The 24,087-nt window shown below is 45.1% G+C and overlaps 1 protein-coding gene across 1 annotated transcript in view; it reads left to right on the forward strand.

The window, feature by feature from the left end:
- Positions 1-22,497, forward strand: part of zgc:165507 (uncharacterized protein LOC561188 homolog) — a 37,272-nt gene extending 14,775 nt beyond the window's left edge. Inside the window, exons 2-5 of the mRNA XM_056277273.1 lie at positions 8,036-8,266; positions 18,227-18,370; positions 19,234-20,037; positions 21,200-22,497. Of these exons, the coding sequence (XP_056133248.1) occupies positions 8,062-8,266; positions 18,227-18,370; positions 19,234-20,037; positions 21,200-21,495 (1,449 nt within the window). The 5' untranslated portion in view covers positions 8,036-8,061 and the 3' untranslated portion in view covers positions 21,496-22,497. The remainder of the gene's footprint in view (positions 1-8,035; positions 8,267-18,226; positions 18,371-19,233; positions 20,038-21,199) is intronic.
- Positions 22,498-24,087: the final 1,590 nt, after the last annotated feature.

Consider the following 24,087-nt stretch of genomic DNA (forward strand, 5'->3'; position numbering starts at 1 on the left):
AGCTATGCCTTCCGGAGCTTGGCTCCTGGTAGGGTCACCCAAGGCAGATAGGTCAAGGGGGAGGTTCCAGATGAAGCGCGATCCAACAAAGACCCCAATGGCGGAACTGGCGGAAGATGTCTCCAGGTCACAACGGCAGTGAAGGCGGATGAAGGTTGTAACAAAGGGTGGTCCCCAATCTTCTTGGTTCTCCATGCCTTTGGACTCTGGCCACCCCCCCCCCCAAGGACTGTGTGGTGGCTGCAGTCACATCAACCTCTCCACATAAAAAGCTGTCACGTGCAGGCGTCCCCCCGCAAGGATCTACGCCTACCTGAAGACCCACAAGGACCTAGAAGGAAGACAGTCATACTCAACCCCGAGTAACTGCCAATGATGATTACTGTTTGTAAACCTTTTGAGGGCCACACAAAGCACTGAGGCCTTCAGGTGCTCTCAGGGTGCAGCAGTAATCATCAATACGCCCTTGAGCAAGGCGTCAAACCCTCAGCTGGAGCACAGCTGCTCCGTAGTCAACAGTAAAACTCTATGGAGATACTGGGAATCTCACAAGGGTCAAGTAATGTGTCGTCACTCGAAAAGACCGTGTAATTCTCGGATCAAATGGCTGGCTCCATCCTTTTTCATTTTTCCGTCCGCCTGTCCAACATCATCCAGATCAGGTGATGAAGGGAGACGGATGGAAGACGGACGTCATAGCTCAACCCAAACATGCTCACTGTCTGTTGACTTGGCTTTACTCCGCTGAGCTCATCTGACATGTTGTACTTATGGACTAGCACACACACACACACAAAGGTTAAAACTGAGATCCTGTATCCCTGTTGTGGAACGGGACTGTGGTCCTTTTGGCTCTCGGCTGAGCTGCCCTTCATTACTGACCTTGGGCTACTGGTTTTCAGTGGGGAATAATAATGGCCACCCCCCCCACTCTCATATTACTCCCACAATCCACTGCTGTGTAACTCAGCCTGGTCAGCTGCACCAGTTGGATGATTTGATTAGAGACTCTTGATTTAACTGTTGGCCATCTGTCTGTCATTCTTTCTGTTTTCTTCTTTTAATTCAAAAAATGTTAATCGGGTGATTATCAAAAAATGTTCCTACGTACATTTATGTAGGATTATCTCTCTATCTTATTTAACATACACAATAATACGAGTAACATTCAAAAAAGAGAGATAAGAGGAAGAAGATTAATGAAATAAAAGAGAGATGAGATGAAGAAGATTAATGAAATAAAAGAGATAAGAGGAAGAAGGTGAATGAAATAAAAGAGATGAGGAAGAAGATGAATGAAATAAAAGAGATAAGAGGAAGAAGATTAATGAAAAAAGAGAGATAAGAGGGAGAAGATTAACGAAAAAAGAGAGATAAGAGGAAGAAGATTAATGAAAAAAGATAGATAAGAGGAAGAAGATTGATGAAAAAAGATAGATAAGAGAAAGAAGATTAATGAATAAAAGATAAGAGAAAGAAGATTAATGAAAAAACAGAGATAAGAGGAAGATTAATGAAATAAAAGAGAGATAAGAGGAAGAAGATGAATGAAATAAAAGAGATAAGAGGAAGAAGATGAATGAAATAAAAGAGAGATAAGAGGAAGAAGGTGAATGAAATAAAAGAGATGAGGAAGAAGATGAATGAAATAAAAGAGATAAGAGGAAGAAGATTAATGAAAAAAGAGAGATAAGAGGAAGAAGATTAACGAAAAAAGAGAGATAAGAGGAAGAAGATTAATGAAAAAAGATAGATAAGAGGAAGAAGATTAATGAAAAAAGATAGATAAGAGAAAGAAGATTAATGAATAAAAGATAAGAGAAAGAAGATTAATGAAAAAACAGAGATAAGAGGAAGATTAATGAAATAAAAGAGAGATAAGAGGAAGAAGATGAATGAAATAAAAGAGATAAGAGGAAGAAGATGAATGAAATAAAAGAGAGATAAGAGGAAGAAGATTAATGAATAAGAGAGATAAGAGAAAGAAGATTAACGAAAAAAGAGATAAGAGGAAGATTAATGAAATAAAAGAGAGATAAGAGGAAGAAGATGAATGAAATAAAAGAGATAAGAGGAAGAAGATTAATGAAATAAAAGACAGATAAGAGGAAGAAGATTAATGAATAAGAGAGATAAGAGGAAGATTAATGAAAAAAGAGATAAGAGAAAGAAGATCAATGAAATAAAAGAGAGATAAGAGGAAGAAGATTAATGAAATAAAAGAGATAAGAGGAAGAAGGTGAATGAAATAAAAGAGATGAGGACGAAGATGAATGAAATAAAAGAGATAAGAGGAAGAAGATTAATGAATAAGAGAGATAAGAGAAAGAAGATTAATGAATAAAAGATAAGAGAAAGAAGATTAATGAAAAAACAGAGATAAGAGGAAGATTAATGAAATAAAAGAGAGGTAAGAGGAAGAAGATGAATGAAATAAAAGAGATAAGAGGAAGAAGATGAATGAAATAAGAGATAAGAGGAAGAAGATGAATGAAATAAAAGAGAGATAAGAGGAAGAAGATTAATGAATAAGAGAGATAAGAGAAAGAAGATTAACGAAAAAAGAGATAAGAGGAAGAAGATTAATGAAATAAAAGAGAGATAAGAGGAAGAAGATTAATGAATAAGAGAGATAAGAGGAAGATTAATGAAAAAAGAGAGATAAGAGGAAGAAGATTAATGAATAAGAGAGATGAGGAAGATTAATGAAAAAAGAGAGATAAGAGGAAGAAGATGAATGACATAAAAGAGAGATAAGAGGAAGAAGATGAATGAAATAAGAGAGATAAGAGGAAGACGATGAATGAAATAAAAGAGAGATAAGAGGAAGATGATGAATGAAATAAAAGAGAGATAAGAGGAAGAAGATGAATGAAATAAAAGAGAGATAAGAGGAAGAAGGTGAATGAAATAAAAGAGATAAGAGGAAGATGATGAATGAAATAAAAGAGAGATAAGAGGAAGAAGATGAATGAAATAAAAGAGAGATAAGAGGAAGAAGATGAATGAAATAAAAGAGAGATAAGAGGAAGAAGATGAATGAAATAAAAGAGAGATAAGAGGAAGAAGATGAATGAAATAAAAGAGAGATAAGAGGAAGAAGATGAATGAAATAAAAGAGAGATAAGAGGAAGACGATGAATGAAATAAAAGAGAGATAAGAGGAAGAAGATGAATGAAATAAAAGAGAGATAAGAGGAAGAAGATGAATGAAATAAAAGAGAGATAAGAGGAAAAAGATTAATGAGATAAAAGAGAGATAAGAGGAAGATGATGAATGAAATAAAAGAGAGATAAGAGGAAGAAGATGAATGAAATAAGAGAGAGATAAGAGGAAGACGATGAATGAAATAAAAGAGAGATAAGAGGAAGAAGATGAATGAAATAAAAGAGAGATAAGAGGAAGAAGGTGCTTGCTGGCTTGTCGTCTTACCAAGCTTGTTTGTACAGACGGACTTAACTGGAGGTCAGAGCGGGCGAGTCTCCAAAGTGTGTCAGCCAAGTGAACCGTCACCTCACTTCAACTGTACACAGGCCAGGACGATGCAGAGGGGTGTGTGTGGGGGTGTGTGTGGGGGTGTGTGTGTGTGTATATATATCCTGGTGGAGAAGTGTTATTGTACGGTCGCAAGCAGACTCAAAACGGTATCAGAATGCAGATTTGGTACAACCCCCCCCCCCCCAAAAGAACACTATATCATAATGCAAATATTGTGTAAACTATACATAATCTAGTATGGGCAAGGTGACCTTCAAATGTATCCTGTCCATTTTGAGCGACGGCCACGCAATCCAACACCGAGTTCAGATGAGCGAGTGAGTGAGTTCACTGTGCGTTTCAATGAAATATCCTACCAGTAGTAAACAACTAGAACAGATTTACAATGACGGCATAGCTTCACTGGGCAGAAGGCTGGGAGACATCCAAGACTGGTCATCAGTCCATCACAGGACAGACACACACACACACACACACAATTGTATCTAACATATGTTATGGACCCACCTCTGTCTCTGTGTCTCTCTCTGTCCCCTTAACTTGTCTATTTCTGCCTCTTTCTCACTTTTGCCTCTTTTCTTTCTCTCTGTCCTTTCAAGTTTCCTCTCTCTCTCTCTCTCTCTCTCTCTCTCTCTCTCTCTCTCTCTCTCTCTCTCTCTCTCTCTCTCTCTCTCTCTCTCTCTCTCACACACACACAACTACTCATGCTTCTATTAATAACTCTGGGCGGCTGAGAGTCTCCTGTTCACCTTCCTCCGACCTGATATGAACGTTAATATGAATGAGAGCGATGTTTCGCTGCTGATATGACGTCACTCTTCAGAGTCACGTCAGCTACTTTCCAGCATTAAGTCGTTAAAGGTCACCGCCCGGACAACACCAGCGCCTGGTAGAGACCCGAGTCCCCTCACCGGTCCGCTACGGCGGATGGAAGTACCCGCCTCTGCGGCGCGTGATTGGTCGGGATGAGGCACCGCCCCCAAAAGGGGGCGGAGTCTTTGCCCAGTTTCAATTTTTCTTTTCCATGAAGAGGTCAGTGGACGTTCCCCCGGCGCGGTGTCGGATGAAGGACGCAGGGAGAGACTGGTGCGCCGCGGCAGTACGTTAACGCTGACTACACTAAGTACATAAGAAGTCTTAAAAAAACAAACTCGTGTTGTCCATGTGTAGAAGATTTAGCATCCCCCCACCCCCACCCCCGTCTAATCACCCCACTTTTATCATCAGTCTCACGAGCCTGTGTGATTTGGGCTTTGTATTGGGACCGAACCACCTAAGCGGCTTACGGGTTCTCGGGGCTCCTTCATGCGTCGTCATCACGTCCCGTCAGTCACACCCAGTATGCGGGGTGTGTTGTTTCAGTAGCCAGTAATCTGATTAGTCTGGATTAGATCCACTATATGGCTCTCAGAAGACACAAATGGAGCCTCCAACGCTGGTAAAAAGAGCGATGCGTGGAATATGTGCAGAGGATCATTATTTTCTATTTCATGTACCGGTCCAGTTTTTAGCATGCTTGGTAGGAATGCTGTCGACGTGTAAGATGGGCACATGACAGGTGCCCTGCAAAAGAGCCATGTATACAGTGATGACACAGGCCCTTATGTAGTCCAGGTTGTGTAGTGTTGATGGTTATTCCATGTGAACCAATGTTATGTATCATGGTCTTGGGACCAAATGGCAAACGTTTTTTTTCAGTTAACACGATAATTTCTCAAAAGGGAAAGGTGAATTTTTGCAGCCTTTTGAATTTTCTCAATTTTGGAAATAAGTTTTCAAAATCTCTCTGATGGGGGTCAGTGGTGTTCAACTCGGGTTGTGCACAAATACAGGCCGTCATTTGGTGGTTGATATTTCATTTTGGAGGACAACTGCTTATTCTTACTCATGAGCTCATCCATCCGTCCATCCATCCATCCATCCATCCATCCGCCCGTCCGTCCATCCATCCTTGTATCTGCTGGCACAGGGTGACTCATTTCCTGAATTGCACCCCGTCTACATTCACGTTGGCGGTGATAAATATGTATGAGCTTCATCAACACTGAAACCTGAGCTGAGATGCAATGGCATCTTTTATTGATGGCGGGAACTGTTTGCCTTCAGGGCCTTTTACAACCGCTCTTCATCGTACGTCATTCATTTCCCTTCTTCAGCCCGCCACCTTACTGTAAACCGTAGACGTCTGCAGCCGCTCCCCGAAGCTACCGGAATAGAACAGTCCGGTTTTACTTAGTCAGAAAATACCACTCATTTTTCCTTTGAGTCAAAACTTGACTCCCAGGTTTTTTAATAAACGCGTCAGAGGATCTGTGGCCAACACAAGCGTGCAAGATTTGGACACTTTGCTAAATGAACTGCAATTGATCATTAAATCTTCATTTTGTGAATTTTGCACCATTATTGTAAAGAAAAGCATGATGCTAACAAAACATCACGTAGATCCATAGGTTAGCATAAAGTTAGCTTTTTTTTTTGCTCATAAATTGTATTTATGCTTTAAAAACGATCAAAGTTGTGTTCATTTGTGAAGACTTATCAGAAATAAAAGTCCATATTTACATTTGTTCGGCCACAAACCTTGTTTCCAGTGTTATCTCATCTCAAATCCCCGTTCCTCCACAGAGGCACAGCCAAATCCTGAATGTAATCTGATTACATTGTCACTTCTAAGGTCATTTTAATCACATTCCATTACTAACCTGGCAGCAGGTTTCCCTAATTTCAAGAAATCTCACTTGATGTGTTACACGGTTTCTTGTCTGTGAATGTTCTCATTCACCCAGGTCATGGTTATCCAAAGGAGTTGAGTCAAGTGCACCTGGACTTGGTATATATCCGTGAAGACGTTTCGCCTCTCATCCAAGAGGCTTGGTCTAGTCAGAAAGGCACGAACTGAGGAGGCCTCTTGGATGAGAGGCGAAACGTCTTCACGGATACATACCAAGTCCAGTTGCACTTGATTCACCTCCTTCGGGTACACGGTTTCTTCTCTCGCACAAATCGAGGAGTCGAATCTTAACGCTACCGAACTTGTTTTCACGTCGCCTCCCTTTCTCCCAAGCAAATATCTCAACAGCGGCTTACTCAAAAAGCAAATTCTGCTACTTTGAATACATTTATCTGAAATTGCTTTAAGACAATCTGACTAACGACAGCAGTATGTGAGGCTGCCAAGCCCGGACAGGAGATAAAATGGCCTGCCAAGTGAAGTGTGTCATTTTCTGCAGCGCAGGCCCTTTTCTATGTAACCACCATAGGGAGCCGTCGCCTACATTCACACTGCAGTGCTGTGACACGCGTTAATCTGCTTGCTCTGCAAATATGGCAGAGCTGATTTTTTTTTCTTCTTCTTCCACTGATTTCACGGAGTAATCGCTTGCTTGTGATGCAGACACGCCAACATGAGCTGTCAATTCCTCTGCAAGCTGTTGCTCTGTGCTGCGCCTGCGCACGGGCCCGGTGATGTCATGGCCCGGATGAGCATGTTGGGAGTATGAGCTGTAAAGCTTGCTGAAGGGCGATGAATTATTATGTGGGCTGTAAAGGTTTTAAGTGACGTCACTGGGAAGAGTCAGAACATACATGCTTTTTTCAGTCTTTCCACTTACCACTATGTGTGTGTGTGTGTGTGTGTGTGTGTGTGTGTGTGTGTATAAAGACAATAGGCGTCTGTCCCCATCATTGTGGGACTGTTTCATGCATGCTCACTGGGTGTTTGTTGTGTAAATAGAAACACCTGATTTGGAAAAACCTCAACCCTTATATCACATTTCAGTATCAGGCCTGTTTCCATGAGTTCACTAACTCTATATGTGTGTGTGTGTGTGTGTGTGTGTGTGTGTGTGTGTGTGTGTGTGTGTGTGTGTGTGTATTGGTAGGGAGGTGGAACACAAGGTGAATAGTGGGCGGAGCCAAGTCTGGTCTCTCAGGTAGAGTGAGTGTGTGCCCTCTAACAAGGATAATGAACTTATACTGTGTGTGTGAATGAGTGGGTGGGTGTGTACATATGTAATAAAGGTGTGCTTGAGTGTGAGAATGTGTGTGTGTGTGTGTGTGTAGTACGCCTGTAGGCGTGTGTGTGTGGTGGTGGTGGTGAAGGGTTGCACGGGTGTATTTGTTCACACGTGCTTTCTCCACTTCCAACATGGTGTTTCACTGCTATCTGACCTTCCATGTGAGTCCTTCACTTTACTCCGTCTGCTCCACCTGTTGTATATCTGCTGTAGCCTACATCCACGTTTTATTTCCTTGCACTTGTCTTACATCCTTCTTTATCGCTCTTTTGTGTGTTTTACTTGTTTTTTTTATTTTAGCTTGTAGCACTTTGAGAGTGTAATTGGTGAAGTACTTTTAATATTATTATTGTTATGATAATTATAACCATTGTAATAATAATAATTATATATAATACTACAATAACAACGTTATTAATAATAATAATCGTAATATTTGCCACAATGTCATGGATTTTAATGCAATGGCTTTTTCTTCTCTTCCTCTTGTTCTTCTTCTCTTCTTCCTGTCCGGTGCTAGTGAACAGCGAGTGAGCCGGGCCAGCGATGCCGCCCCCCACTGCAGTGACCCCTCCGGACGGGGGCTGGGGTTGGGCCGTGGTGTTGGGAGCGTTCATTTCCATCGGTTTCTCCTATGCCTTCCCGAAGGCCATCACCGTCTTCTACAAAGACATCCAGATCATCTTCGGCGCCTCCTACAGTCAGATCGCATGGATCTCCTCCATCATGCTCGCCGTCATGTACGCCGGAGGTGAGAGTTGGCTGCAAAATGTCCGTAGCGAGATCTTTTGAAATACGTGATTTCGTTCGGTTAATCGTGGCGTCAGTAAATAATATATTCGGTGTAGATTATAAAAACCTAAAAAAAAACAACTTGTGTAAATCAAAATACCGACCCGCCGCGCCGCTTTGCCTATCACGAGGGGAACCAAGGCCTTCTGCAGGAAACGGGGGGCGACAAAAAAGGGTCGCAGTGAGGTTGGAGCCTTCATTAGAAGTACCCAACTCGGATGACTATACATTCGACAAGTCATTCAGAGTCCTTATCAAAACGTCTGAGCCGTTATTCAAGTCATATTAATTCATGTCTCGGTGTCTCTTAAAGCGAGACTGTCACCATTTTCATCATCATCTGTTCCTATGTACATTGTAGGGTTGACGCTTCGTTAGCAGCCATGACACAAAGTGTCTGAAATGCCGCCGAAATACTCAGGGCATTCGGTGCCGCTCACTACGACCGCGGTACGTAGCTTGCGATTGAAACTGCACTTAGTTCGAGACGTTATGACCCCGTTTACACTTGGTTTTAAAATGCGTTTCAGTTTTTTTGCGATCGGCTCACAAGTGGACAGCGCTAAATACAAGTGTAAACGACCACCTATACGTGGTGTGAACCGGTTACTCAAACCCCTTGCCGAGGTGGTCTGAGACGCATTTGACCGATGTTTTGTAGTATAAACGCTAATGAGTCCTGATGCGTCCCCGACAAGGACGTAACAGGAAATCTTCATCTTCTTCGGCGTAATGAAATCTGATCACAAGTAGACGCATGATAGACACAGGTGTAAACGGCGACGTGTCTCGCTGTCCACTTGTGATCCGATCGCCCGCAACGCATTTTAAAACCCAGTGTAAACAGGGTCTAAGATTCGTTCTTCCTCATGGAGTTCAGTTAGCGTTTGATTCAGCAGGTGTGGAGGGGTTTGCCAGCTAGCAACGGAGGGGCTGACCCGCTAACAAACTAAATCTGTCATTGTGGTGTGTCGGAATACCCGAGACATAAACACACATATAGCCTCTATCTGTGTTTGTGCTCACGGTAACCGACCTACATCGTGTATGTTGGCTTCTTCGGTTGCGTAGTTAGCAGTTCTTGCTGTGCTCCGTGAGATGGGGTCATTTTTTCAGTCACCGTATGGCGAAACGTCACCAGTCTCAAAATCCAACTCTTCTAGGAAATAAACAAACGCAGTCAAAACAGATTCGGCCGATGTGTACAAAAAATAGTCCTGGTTTTCACTGCTGAGAGAGTAAACTGTTCTTTCTTTGTTCACTTTTGCGCTTCAACAAGTGTTACACCGACATCCGGTCAGGGGAAACTTCTGAGATGGGGGATAACGTCCTGTTCTCCTGTTAGGGCACGGAGAACGGTGGTATCGAACACGTCGCTCAAGCCTAATCCCCACAGCAAATATGTAGAGAGATGATGCTGGAAATTGTGACTGTTTCCCTTTAAGGCTAAAAAGTAAATGTCTTCCATCCAGGGAGATGAGCGGAGAAAGCTGTCATAGGCATCTATAATACATCCCCCCCCCCCCCACACCTCTCCCGACCACCTGCCATATCTCTCTCTCACTGGACTATTTTGACTTTACCGTTCACCTTTTGTGTGCTGGCGTTGTGTTGTGTTGTGTTGTGAAACTGGCTCACTCATCAGAGCTCGGCCATGAATGAGATCGATTTCAGGGTCACAGAAATGTCAGCGGTCCGTTGGATGAAAAAGACCCCCGTTGTAAGCGGGCAGCATATTGTGTGCCACATGTTGCACAGACGCCTGCCAGTTTTGGTACTTTGACGTTAGCTCGGCTCAGTGACCCCGGTTGACCTCGGCCCGGCAGTTCCCCCCCACGCCTGCCATCTGTCCATGGACGTGACCCACACCTCCTGCCCGCGGGGCATGTCACATAGATGTGATTTGTAATCTTAGTTTCCACGGCTGGGGAAGAATGGACAGAGACAGGAAGACCGGTGTATTATGTCCTTTGCTATTTAAAGGTACAATCCTTAATTCAAATGTGAACTAAAGGATCGCTCCGCTACCAAATCACATGACACGTCACTGGAACCTGCCGTCGCTCTCAGATTGACTGGCAGGCCTCTTAATACAATGGCCAACAGTAAGCAACAAGTAAACCTGAGTCTCTCGTGTTCCCTGATGCTGCCGTGGGTTTGTATATATCAATAATGTTTTGGTTGTAAAGAATGGAGTTAAACAAGCCCATATTTGCAATTACCATCAGCTGTGAAAGACAAAATGTTTATTTCCCAACTCGAACGCTGCAGTTACGTATGTAAATATACCCCACATTTATATGGTCAAATCAAACACAGACTGGGCCTTTCAAAGTGGTTGATACTGTAGTGAATTCAGGAGCATCCGGGAGGTGAACCCAGGTTTCCTGCACCACGGGCGACTGCGCTAACCAGTCAACTCAAGGGTCCGACCCGCTAGCTGTCATCCGTGGTCGTTACACTACCCCCCTCCTTCGGGAAGCGAGTAGCCGCGCTTCAGCATACCAGCTGAGCTCCCCCGGGCCTCTGGGCGCACACGCTTCCGACGGCCTCACGGCCTCACCATCCCACTTCTGACACCTATGCAGCGAATTCAGGCGGCAGCCAGGAAGCGAACCCGGGTCGCCCGCACCATGGGCGACCGTGCTAACCAGTCAACTAAAGGGTCCGACCCGTTAGCCAACGGGCTAGTGAGTCTACCCATCCGTGGTCGTTACACTATGTTTGTTTAAGATGCAGTAAATCAAGTAAAATGGTCATAATCTGCGGTTTTCCTGATGACACCAACTGGACAAGCGGCGAAATATCTTCAAACCTACATTGACAGTCCATCACGAGTTCTTATTTGGTTTTGATACAACATTAAAGGAAAATTGATTTTTTTTTTTAACCTGGGTCTTAATTTCATACTTTTTGCCATTGTATCAGTTATATTATTCTATACACTGGCAAATGATCAACAGCAGATTAACAGCTATTAAAAGAGACTTGTTGGTCGTCCTAATATCAGTATTGATGGTCACAATAACTAGCACACATGATAAGGATTATTATTTTACCCAGAGCCGCTGCACAATATGGAGACAATTACAAACTATAGTGGAGTGCTAAAAGAAATTAATTACTATGACTATTACTACTCCTACTATGACTACTAAAATGACTACTGTTTCTTTATTGTACAACGTGTTCCTATAGCATTGCTACAGAGGCGCTGTCGTGCATAGCTGCGGTATTTGTGTTGCGTGGAAATACAATAGTAATCTTAGATTTTTTTTCTGTGGTTTTTCAATAGTCCGTTCTCGTACAGGAAAATCAAAAAGATTCCCAAATAGGAGAAACCTGTAAATGTTTTTACAACCCAGTAGAGTATCACACTGGTAAGTGACACATTAACAGTCTTCTTCTCCTTTCGACTTATTCCCCGTTTCCCAGGGGTCGCCACAGCGGAATCGACAGTTTCCATCGGTACCCTGTGGGGGCACAACACCGATGGCGGACTTGTCAAGCCGCATAATGATCTGGCAAAATTTTACGTCGGATGCCCTTCCTGACACAACCACTAACCCTATGGACGAAGTGACCCATTAACAGTAATACATATATATAAATATATATATATATATACACACACACACACACACACACACACAGCATATATGTACTGATGTGGGCACTATCTTAGTTCACTCCTTGGGTAAACACGCTGAATGTCTACCATATGCTCAAAAATCAACCCCCTTTATGGTTATGGTGCAATTTTAGCTTAGGCGTGGCACCAATTTACCCCAATCTGCTACTAGACTACAAAAACGTCCCGACGACTGCCTGCACGCATCCGAACAAAGTTCACAGGGAGGCGCGGGGTCTAAACTGCTATCTAGTAACACTGTTTCCTGTATCGCCTGCATTAGGAGTTAAGACTACAGCGGATGGAAGAGATGGCAGGCGTCAATCAAAAGGTTTCATTGCACAACCCTCCCTCCAGTTACATCAGACGGCTACAACACACAGTGTCTCGGTCCTCTTTCCCCGTGTCCCCGCCGTGCACCGAGTGCAAAGCTGCAGGCTGTGTGTCAGTGTTGGATCAATGCTGCTAATCCGGCGAGAGATGGAGGGAGAGGGAGAGAGAGACAGTAAGATGGAGGGAGGGAGAGGGCGGGAGGGAGGGAGAGGGCGGGAGAGAGAGAGATGGAGGGAGAGAGAGAGATGGAGGGAGAGAGAGGGAGGGAGAGAGGGAGGGAGAGAGAGAGATGGAGGGAGAGAGAGAGAGAGAGAGGGAAGGAGAGAGAGATGGAGGGAGAGAGAGGGAGGGAGAGATGGAGGGAGAGAGAGAGATGGAGGGAGAGAGAGAGAGAGAGAGAGGGAGGGAGAGAGAGAGATGGAGGGAGAGAGAGGGAGGGAGAGATGACCTTGAGCCAGCCACAGTGAGCAACCACAGGCTTCTGTTGACTTGTCAGCACGGCCATATTGGGTTCAATGTCAGTCAGTGGGCAATGGCACGGGTACAGACAAAGACTGAGCAACACGGACCCGTAGTCTGACATGACTACCGTTTAACATTCGATGACACGAGAGGTAGTTCGAGTCTGTGTGTACCAGGTTTTTCTAATTTAGGATTACAAAACCTGAAACCACCTACCTTGTGGGGATATTTTATGGGTCCCGGCGAGGAAAAGGGTCTATTTGAGAGCTAGGATTTGGGTTTAGGGTTAAGACTGGGATTAGGATTAGGTTAAAGTTAGGCATTATCATAATCAAATTTACTGGCGAAGTGTGATTATGCATACGAGGAATTTGACTCTGGTTTACAGCAGCTTCTAGTGCTTGCATATATCACCCCCCCCCCTCAAAAAAAAGAATAAATGGAATAGATAGCATACTGGAGGCACATTATATTGCTTATATATCATACACTAATATTATAATTTATGCTTATATATTATAGACTAATATTATATTATATTGTATACTCAAATATACTAGAAATCTTATATATTTTACTTTATATTTATGTTATAATTATAAAAATAAAAATAATAATTTGTATACGGTTTGTGTCCTGGGTGTGTGGGGGGGGGGTCTGCACTGATTCTGCCCACCTGTTTCTGGGCTTTAGAGGTGTACAGGTCCTGCAGGGTGGGCAGGGCAGCACCAATGATTTCTCTCTGCAGTCCTTACTGCTCGCTGCAGTCTGTTGCTGTCCTGCCTTGCTGCTGCTCCAGACCAGACCACGATGGATGTGCACAGGACAGAGTCAGGGACTGCGGTGTAGAAGTGGCTCCACAGCTGAGGGTTCAGGGCTACGGAGCGAATGTAGTCAATGAGGGGTCCCCACAAGTATAGGGAGATGTGTGTGTGTGTGTGTGTGTCTGTTCTTGTTCAGTTGTAGTTGTGAGGACCAATTTGAGTTTTTAGCCATACCAGTGAGGACATTTTGGCCGGTCCTCACTTCTTTACGGGTCTACTTTAGGGTTCACGGTTCGGATAAGGTTAAGGTAAGGGCTGAGGTTAGACATTTAGTTCTGATGGTTAAGGTTAAGGGTTTAGGACAGTGGTTGGCAAACTATGGGTTTGAACATTTTCCTTTTGTCATCAAATATGTTTTTTATTTGAATAAAAAAAAGGAAAATATTTATATTCAATGCAAACAACACAGTGATTTAACGGTATGCTAAAGCACCACTAAGATAATGTTTAATGTTGACGTGCTTTGGTCACGAGGCCATGACTTACCAACAATACAGAGAGGACTGTTAGTTATCTCACCCTTTTTGGGGGGGGGGGTTCCCCCCCTTTTTCTCCCCAACTGTACCTGGCCAATTACCCCACTCCTCCGAGCCATTCCAGTCTCTGCTCCGCCCACTCTGCTGATCCGGGGAGGGCTGCAGACTACCACCTGCCTCCTCCGATACATGTGGAGTCGCCAGCCGCTTCTTTTCACCTGACAGTGATGAGTTTCACCAGGGGGGGGCGTAGCGCGTGGGGGGGATCACGCTATCCCCCCCCAGTTCCCCCTCCTCCCCACTCAGGTGCCCTGAGCGACCAGGACACACACCCACATCCAGCTCCCCACCCGCAGACATGGCCAATTGTGTCTGTAGGGACGCCTGACCAAGCTGGAGGTAACACGGGGATTCGAACTGGCGATCCCAACATGTAGTTCACCGACCTTTTTCTTTCCACATGCGTAATTGGAACACGGGGGAAAAAACAAAACAAAACCTATTTCTCATGAAGGGTCTGTAACAGAATGACTATTTCTCTAGGACCGGCTCCCATCTGGAAAGTAGGTGGTTATATTTGGTTTCAGGTTTTGTTCAGCGGGTAATGAAATATGGGCAGGAGGTGAGAAGTCTTTATCTTTTCTTTTTTTCCTGGGAGCGATAGATGTAATAGACAGGCTCAGGGGCCTTCTGCTGTCTTGTCGGCTGGCGGTCCCTCTTCGCCCCGGAGGAAACCAGCAGCCGCTACAGGAAGTATGCAAATGAGGGCGACTCGCTCCCTCAAGGTCGAGATAACAAAACGGTTCACAACGTAAATGAAGTCGTCGGGTCTTTGCCTCGTCAGGCCTTTTTAAACACCGCCGGGCCTCACACGAATACCCTCCGGTTTGGAAAATGACGGTATCGTTTGAAAAAAGTACATCTTTTATATTAATTCTGCCTTTCCGCAATCCAAGTCACACATCCTTTAGTTAAAACGCAGCGATGGGGACGGCGCCCTCATCCCATCAGGAGATAGGGCGATGACGCGAGTCGGTTGTGGACATACCAAACCCAGATAGCCAAATTGCTGTGGTCCGGACCCGTCCCACACCCGACTGTCGGCTCTCTTTAATCCGGCCCAAATACCGCATGGAATGATGGCACTTGGGCGGTCCGCTCCTGTTTGCCAGATCTGGGCCAGAACCAAGCCATAGCAATGCCGCATGTGCCACATATTTGCCAAAGGTGGCCCATATTTGTTTTGTGATATTTGGGCCATATTCACCATTTACCACATGGGCCACTTCAGGGTCACATCCAGATCACATGTTGCTCAGAGCACCGCATCTTTGCCAAAAAAGGCCCACATTTGATTTGGCATATTTGGGCCATATTTGCTATTATACATGTGGGCCACTTCAGGCTCACATGTATAGAAGAAGACCAGCAGTGCCGCATCATTGCCTGAAGTGGCCCACATCCGGATGCTGTCTGAGAAGCATCCCGATGGGCCATGATCCGTCACGTTATGTAGTGTGTGTCATTGTAGTGTGGCTCCCTCGAATAGGATTCCAATGTGTTTTTCATTTCCAACTTCAACTCTAACCTTAACCGTCATCGCGGCACAACATTACTCGCCCCACATTTCCCCCACTGTCTTTGCACAAGCAAACGTAGCCTGAGTTGTACCCAAGCTCGTGGGAAGATGTTTTAAGAAGGGGGGGCTGCCAACTGAAATGAGAAATATTGCAGTGAATTCAGAGAGCGGCCGGGAACCGCCGCAGCCGGGACGCGAACCTGGATATCCCGCACCACGGGCGACTACATTAAGGGTCCGACCCGTTGGCCAAGGGCTAGCGAGTCTAGTCACCCCGTGGTTGTTAAAGTATTGTGGCGAGCCGGCATGGAAGAGTAAGGCAAGAGGCAGAGATCTCTTTTTAATCCCGATTCCCGCGCCCCCATACACCGCACGACCCCGGGAGTGCTCTTTTATTCACACCGGCCAGAACGGACCAGAACTGACAACAACGTAATGAGCCCCCCCCCCCCGCCCCTCATTTCTCAAGTGGCGACATCAGTCCCAGTCATGGTCCTACAGTCAGTAAACTGCCTCCTACTTAGTCTGAGTCGAACCCCCCAAAACAACAACACAAGAACAACCACAACACGAACACCGCATCATGAAAACACCATTTTAAATCTTAACATTAACACTCCCATCAGCCATTGCGCTCGCCCAGCGCAGAACCGCCGACAGTCAGAGCGACCGCCTCCCCCGGTCGCTACGGTATGACGTCATCGTTTTGTTTGTAAGGTGCCTGTGCAGCAGGTTTGGATTGGCGTGTTTACTCACTTTATTATTAAAAATGTACATTCCACGAAGCCCCGCCCCCTGACAGCAGGATTAGCCGCTTGGATAATGGATGGACGGATGGACGCTAGTTAAAGCTAGGCATACTGCTGGGTCTAAGATGTTACACGGCCATCTGCCACTACTGGGGGAAAGGGGGGGGGGTGCACCCACCGCTAGGTGGAGCTGCAACCCCCCAGCCTGTGCTAATGGTTGTACCCATACAATGTTAAACTCCGCTCACAGTAAACCGTCTTGAGGAAAATCCGATTTCACTGAATAAGTAATTCGATAGCGTCTGGATGGACTGATCTGATTTTGCACGTCTGCTGCAGATGACCAGCCCGAATGCTCCCTTGTGTTTTTGTGTAAGTGTGTTTCAGAGAGGACTTACAATGAGTCACTGGCAATAAAACATTATAACATCCGCATGATGCATTCACTCTCCTGTCCATAAGCCATCCATCCATTATCTTAACCACTTATCCTGCTCTCAGGGTCACGGGGATGCTGGAGCTTATCCCAGCAGTCATTGGGCGGCAGGCGGGGAGACACCCTGGACAGGCCGCCAGGCCATCACACACACACATATATATATATAATATATATACTTCATCCATATCAGCAGATCTGTGCGTCACAGACACATATAAAAACCAACATTAACCATCATAAAACTCATCAAATAAACTGGAGCACAATACTTAACTGACAGATAAGAGACGAAGAGGTCAAATGCAAAGGCCATGCAGCGATGAAACGGCCTACACCACACCAACGTATGAGCATGGTAAATACTACTTGACATAAATAAAAGATAAATAACTTAAGTCAAATTTATCTGTATGGCCCAAAATCATGACGCAGACACGAAGGGCTTTACAGTCAGTAAATTATCCTCTTGTTATAACTTAAGACTCTCTTCTCTTATTATTCTCCAATCTCTCTTCTAAATACACTCTGCTCTGCTGGTCAGTTTGTTATTGTGTGCCACCGTGTTTGGATGGTGATGGGAGGAATAACAAAGCTAGATGTTAATAGTGAATGACTGATGAATCCCCTCCGTTAAACTCACCCGTTTTTTATTCAGGAATGCACGTGCATCCTTTAGCGCTGAAGAAGACAATACAGAAATGCACACATACATAAGATGGCGGCAAAAACACCACCACCACAATTGATCTCCTGAGCAATTATGTTTCTTTTTTGGGGGCGTCCGGGTAGCATAGCGATCTATTCCGTTGCCTACCAACACGGGGATCACCGGTTCAAATCCCCGTGTTATATCCGGCTTGGTCGGGTGTCCCTACAGACACAATTGGCTGTGTCTGCAGGTGGAAAGTCGGATGTGGGTATGTATCCTGGTTGCTGCACTAGCGCCTCCTCTGGTCGGTCGGTCGGGGTGCCTGTTTGGCGGGGAGGGGGAACTGGGGGGAATAGTGTGATCCTCCCACGTGCTACGTCCCCCTGGCAAAACTCCTCACTGTCAGGTGAAAAGAAGCGGCTGGTGACTCCACATGTATCGGAGGAGGCATGTGGTAGTCTGCAGCCCTCCCCGGATTGGCAGAGGGGGTGGAGCAGTGACCAGGATGGCTCGGAAGAGTGGGGTAATTGGCCAAGTATAACTGGGGAGGGGAAAAAAAAATCACAATAAATAAATAAATTGTAGGCACCTATGCTAATGAGAGGATAGGAGTGAGATCGTATAAACAGTCCAGTTATGTCTATTATTAGAAGCCGAGCCGCTCGCTTACTTGTGGCGCTAACCGGCTTAGCTAATTAAGCACTCCCTTGGGTCCTCCTGACCACCTAAATGTGGTGAGTGTGTGTGTTGACATTTTCTCTCTTACATTTCTTCCAGGACCCATCAGCAGTGTGTTGGTGAATACATACGGCTGCAGGCCCGTAGTGATCATGGGAGGTGTCCTGTGCTCCTTTGGCATGATCTTGGCCTCCTTCTGCAACAACGTAGTGCAGCTTTATATGTGCATCGGCGTTATTGGAGGTAAATCGCACCAGATCCCCTCAATTAAGCCCATTTAGAGTTAATTAGATTAGCATCTGCTTCTGAGTATAGGGTTTAAAAGAAAAGAGCAACTAGGTAGATTTAGAACGAGGAATAAAATAGGAGTCTGTACAACCACAATGGTGTTAGTACAGGATTGTATGTATGGCGTATTTGTGTTAAGCGATGCTATCTGTAAGCCTCTATTTGGGTCAGGCTATCATGAAAACATCTTCAGTCACATTCCCTCCTCTGTTGCTCTCCCTGAGGTTTCTCCCTATTTCTTTCTCCCTGTTAAAGGTTTTCATTTTAAGGGAGTTGTTCCTTATCTGATGCGAAGGTCTAAGGACAGTCTGTTGCATTGCTGTAAAGCCCCTTGAGGCAAATTTGTAATTTGTGATATTGGGCTATAAAAATAAAACTGACTTGACTCGACTTGACATTCCAGTCTGTTTACTGCTACTGCTGTATTGTAGTTTGTAAAACATTAGACTGGGTAGTTTTAATGAGCATATCTGTTGATGAGTTACTCTTCATATTTGCACAATAATTACATTTTCCACAGCTAAAATAGCCCGTAGGTCACTTCCGTGATGTCCAATATCTGACGGGTACCATCTGATTAGCTTGTCACCTATGGAAGCCCGTCTAAAACGGACCCCTGGAGGTTCTGTTGACACTTAATACATTTTATCTCTGTGTATTTAATATCTCAGTTGTGCTTAATGATATTTTTAGCCTGAACTGCTTCGATGCTATACGTTGTATGCCATGAAATCGGTGTTAGAAGTCTCCTCCGGTTTTATTTGAGTTTTAAGGAGATCATTCACTACGTTTGGTATTGTTGTCATCTTTCCTCCCAGGACTTGGGCTAGCTTTCAACCTTCAACCAGCGCTGACGATGATCGGCAAATATTTCTTCAAGAAACGCCCCATCGCTAATGGGCTAGCGATGGCTGGCAGCCCCGTCTTCCTCAGCACCCTGGCTCCTCTCAACCAGTACCTCTTCAACACCTTCGGGTGGCGGGGCAGCTTCCTCATCCTAGGCGGCCTGCTCCTCAACTGTTGTGTGGCTGGGTCCCTCATGAGGCCCCTGGAGCCGCTGCAGGGTAAGGCCAAGAAGGATGAGGAGCTGGCCCCTGTCGCCACCACCAAGAAACAGAAGGGCTCCACCTGGGAGATCATCAACAAGTACCTGGACCTGTCGCTGTTCAAACACCGCGGCTTCCTCATCTACTTGTCTGGTAACGTTATCATGTTCGTTGGCTTCTTCTCACCCATCGTCTTCCTGGCGGCATATGCCAAGGACATGGGTGTGGACGAATACTCGGCCGCTTTCCTTCTCTCCATCCTGGCTTTTGTCGACATGTTTGCTAGGCCCTCCATGGGGCTGCTGGCCAACTCACGGTGGATCCGGCCGAGGATCCAGTACTTCTTCAGCATCGCCGTGCTCTACAACGGCGTGTGCCACGTCCTTTGCCCACTGGCAGACAGCTACACGGGTCTGGTAGTGTACGCGATCTTCTTCGGATTCGCCTTCGGCATGGTCAGCTCGGTTCTGTTTGAGACGCTGATGGACCTGGTCGGGGCTCAGAGGTTCTCCAGTGCCGTGGGACTCACCACCATTGTGGAGTGTTGCCCGGTCCTGATCGGGCCGCCGCTAGCAGGTACCATTCATCACAAAACTTACATCTCTCATTTAAGAGTTGCTAATTTACAAAAATCTTTTTAAAATTCAGTCAAAGTTCCTTCAGTGCTTTCAGACATTTTTAATCGAGTGGATGCAAATCACAGAGGTTATTGTTCAAATGTGTCGAATTAGCATTTGTCAAGCTTGGGCTAATTATTGTTGAAAAATGCTGCAGATATCCATTTAAAAAGAATTACGTTCTGATGTTGAAATAATTAATGGAAATTGTTTTATCTGCTGTTATCAATTCATGATGAAGCACCTGTTTTCTGAGTCAGTCAGTGAAGTAGATTACAGGTAAGGCATTATTCTGTCAAAAAGATGATGATGATGACAATGCAATGATGATGCTGATAATAATAATGATAACAAGAATACTAATAACGATGATGATGAATTGTAATAATTATAATAATGATGATAATAGACTTAATTTATATGCACAATTCATACATGAAATACAACTCCAGTTGCTTTACATGAGAAAAAAGCAAATTAAAACAATCACAAGCAGAAAAAAGGCAACAAAACCTTAAAAACGCTTTAGATTCAACAACAGCCAATGAAAATTAAAACAATTCGGGGCGTCCGGGTTGCGTGGCGGTCTATTCCGTTGCCTACCAACACAGGGATCGGCGGTTCGAATCCCTGTGTTACCTCCAGCTTGGTCGGGTGTCCCTAGAGACACAATTGGCTGTGTCTGCGGGTGGGAAGCCAAATGTGGGTATGTGTCTCCTGGTCACTGCACTAGTGCCTCCTCTGGTCAGTCGGGGCGTCTGTTCGGGGGGGGGGGCTGGAAACTGGGGGGAATAGCGTGATCCTCCCATGCGCTACATCCCCCTGGTGAAACTCCTCACTGTCAGGTGAAAAGAGGCAGCTGGTGATGCCACATGTATTAGAGGAGGCATGTGGTAGTCTGCAGCCCTCCCCGGATCGGCAGAGGGGGTGGAGCAGCGACTGGGATAGCTCAGAAGAGTGGGATAATTGGACCAGTACAATTGGGGAGAAAAAGGGGCAAAAATCCCCCCCCCAAAAAAGAATTAAATCGATGGTCAAGTAAAAATAGCACACTTAGCAATAATTTAAGAGTTTGCAGTTGTAAGATGGAATTTAACACCTGACAATTTGCATTCTTGCAGGGAAGCTGGTGGACGTCACCAAAAGCTACAAGTACATGTATTTTTGCTGCGGGGTCATCGTGATCGTGGCCAGTATTTGGCTTTTCATCGGCAACTTCATCAACTACAGACTCCTCGAGCAGGAACGCAAGCGGGCGGAGATGTACAAACAGACCGAGACCGAGGACCCCGACCGGGACCAGATCCAGGACGGGGACCAGAAGGAGGCCGACGGGGACACCCTGGCGGCCGCGACGGAGCTGGTCAACGAAAGTGAGAAAGGCGAGGAGCCCATGCAGCGGGAGACCAACATCTAGACCTCTCCGTCAGTCCCAACAGCTCACCAACCACCAAATACCGCCAACTTGAACCGAAGGCTGCCACCTTCACTGACGTCGACGACCCTCGAACGCCCTCCGACGCGATCAAGTCGAGCTCCAAAGCCGAGAGGCGTCCTCGTTGTGGGGGGGGTTGTCACTTTCCAGGCTCTTCCAACACGAAACTGCCAAAGTCTACACACACTGTGTTGTACCACCGCCACGGCCACCAGACGTACCTGTCAATCAGGTAGCGGCAGCCGCAACCAAAAACAAAACGTCACAGCCGGGAGAGAGATGCAAAAGACATGCGTAGGACAGGAGGTTTTCATATCAAAGAACATGATGGAGAGTCTCATAGTTCAGTCTTTCAGAACAGTATCGTCGTATTTAGCGTGTACCACCGTTCCAACACCAGTGACCTGAATTCACCTGTTCACCTGTACAGTGTCCAACCAGATCTATTTAGCCAATATGAATTACTAACAGAGTCAGGGGACGTGAGGGAGGGCAGATTTGCCTGCAGAAAGTAGAGGTGGTAGAAGGATCCTTTTCCTGGATTCCTTATACTGGGAACCAGTGTCCATTCATGGAGAAAGTCTTAAACCAGATGCTGAACCCAGGATGTCAAAAATAAACGAGTTCACCCATCCAGCGATGATATATATATTTGTGGCTCAGGTTAGCAAAGCAAAGAGAAGAAAACCAAATGTATAACTGCACTGGTTTGTAACGTGGCAGTAGGGGGCCGTAAAATTCCTAAATCCTTAAGATAACGATGAATTTGAGAAATGGGGAACGAACGAGGAACAGATGAGTTCACGGCCAGCCTCGCCGGTGCCGGCGTATGATGCTGCCCTCCTTTCCAGCACCGTTACTGCTGTGTCGTCAACCTGCGCAAACCTTTCACTACTTGAGATCCAAGTATGAAAACTTCCTATAGTGTATCTATTGTTGCATATTGCACTCAGAGTTTATGTATGCTGCACTTGAAAAGAAAATAGAGGGCAAAAAAAAAAAATGCCGTTCTTTGACCCCAAACACCTTCCAAGAAACTGATGCAATTTAATAAACCCCAATGAGGTTGAATGTATTTTCCTTTTCCTGGCCTTAGTAATGTTTTAATGACCAAAAATCTATCTGCAAAAGTGCGTCGTAGTTTTTTTCCCCCAGACACAGCTCATTTGCGATAAAGTACGTCTCATTTAGATGCAAGTACACAGGGAAACACATTTCGTTTGGTCGGCGTGAGTCATTTCTGAGGGAAAAAAAAAAAAAAAGAAAAAGTGATGTATTGCCTTAAAATGTCACGAATTCAACCAAGCTGTGCAGGCGAGCTCGTGCGACATTAGAAAAGCAATGAGGCGTCGTCGCGACCCGCCACGTCTGATCTTTCATTCATTTTCATTACAGTGTTTACCTGTAACTCCAACTCTGCAAGCAGTCTCTAGTAAAGTAAGCGTAAAATGCATTTTGGGCTTCAGGTAGGATATGAAGTGTCGCTAATGAAAAGTTAACGAGTGCGCTGAAGAAGAGTCGATTATACTAACCAAATGGAATTAACCGCTTGATATAATCTCCACTAATTCACTCTTAATAGTGTCCATGCAAGTGTAACAAAACATTTCAATGAGTAAGATTAAGAAATACTGATGTAACTAACGCTAACTAACACTTTTGTGCACTCACACGCTTAGATATGAACAAGTTTAAGATCTGTTGTAAATTATATTTGCGCATTCGTTCCATCAACCAACTTGCAGGAACTCAAGACCAGTCTCTTAATCATGGACACAAACTGGTCTACAGCATTTTTTTCGTCAATTTCAGATCAAATTGGTCTTTCCCTTGGGTTGATCTCAGATACTGGTGTCAAAATTTCTTTACGAAACAGATTTAACTTCTGTTTTTAAGGTGAAACTGATCAACCAACACACGGTTCTTCATAGTGGAGCTGACTGACTTTACAGTTGAACTCGGCCTCGTGTCGTGGTCTCGACTTTGCTTCCATATTGAGTTGGACTGGTTTTGACTAAAAATCCTCGCTGTCTGTAAAAATCCAATCCTTCGTCGATCATCCTTGTAAAGATGTTATGTTCGAAAGTCACTTTAGTCTCGGCTGGCTCAAAGCTGTCCAGACTTAAACTCCCACGTTGCACGAAGCCCACCAGCGTTTCATGCCGCTGCAAAGCAGCACTTTTTATATCGTCGCCAGTTTGTATTTGTTTCTTGTAGTTTTGACTCGGTTGTACGTTTATATCGGTGCACATTTTGACAGGGTGTCGTGTTATCTGGCTTTCTACTTCACGTGCCGATGCAGGGATTCTACTTTTCATTTACAACTGGGGCCGGGATGTCCGTATGAGGGACTGCAGCCTGTCTGTCGTACAATCATTTTCTATCAAATAACACAAATAACACTAGTAACATGGAGCAACAGGAGTAACACGATGATTAACATGAGTAACACCAGTAACATGAGTAACACTGCCCCCTGCTGGAGGAAAGGAACAACAACTACTCAGACAGGACAGGGTTTTTTTCTCCCCCCCCAATGGGTAGGCCATATTTCCCCCCTTTTTTTCCTTCTCT

This window comes from Lampris incognitus, chromosome 3 (genome assembly GCF_029633865.1).
Source record: "Lampris incognitus isolate fLamInc1 chromosome 3, fLamInc1.hap2, whole genome shotgun sequence".
Lineage (NCBI taxonomy): Eukaryota > Metazoa > Chordata > Actinopteri > Lampriformes > Lampridae > Lampris > Lampris incognitus.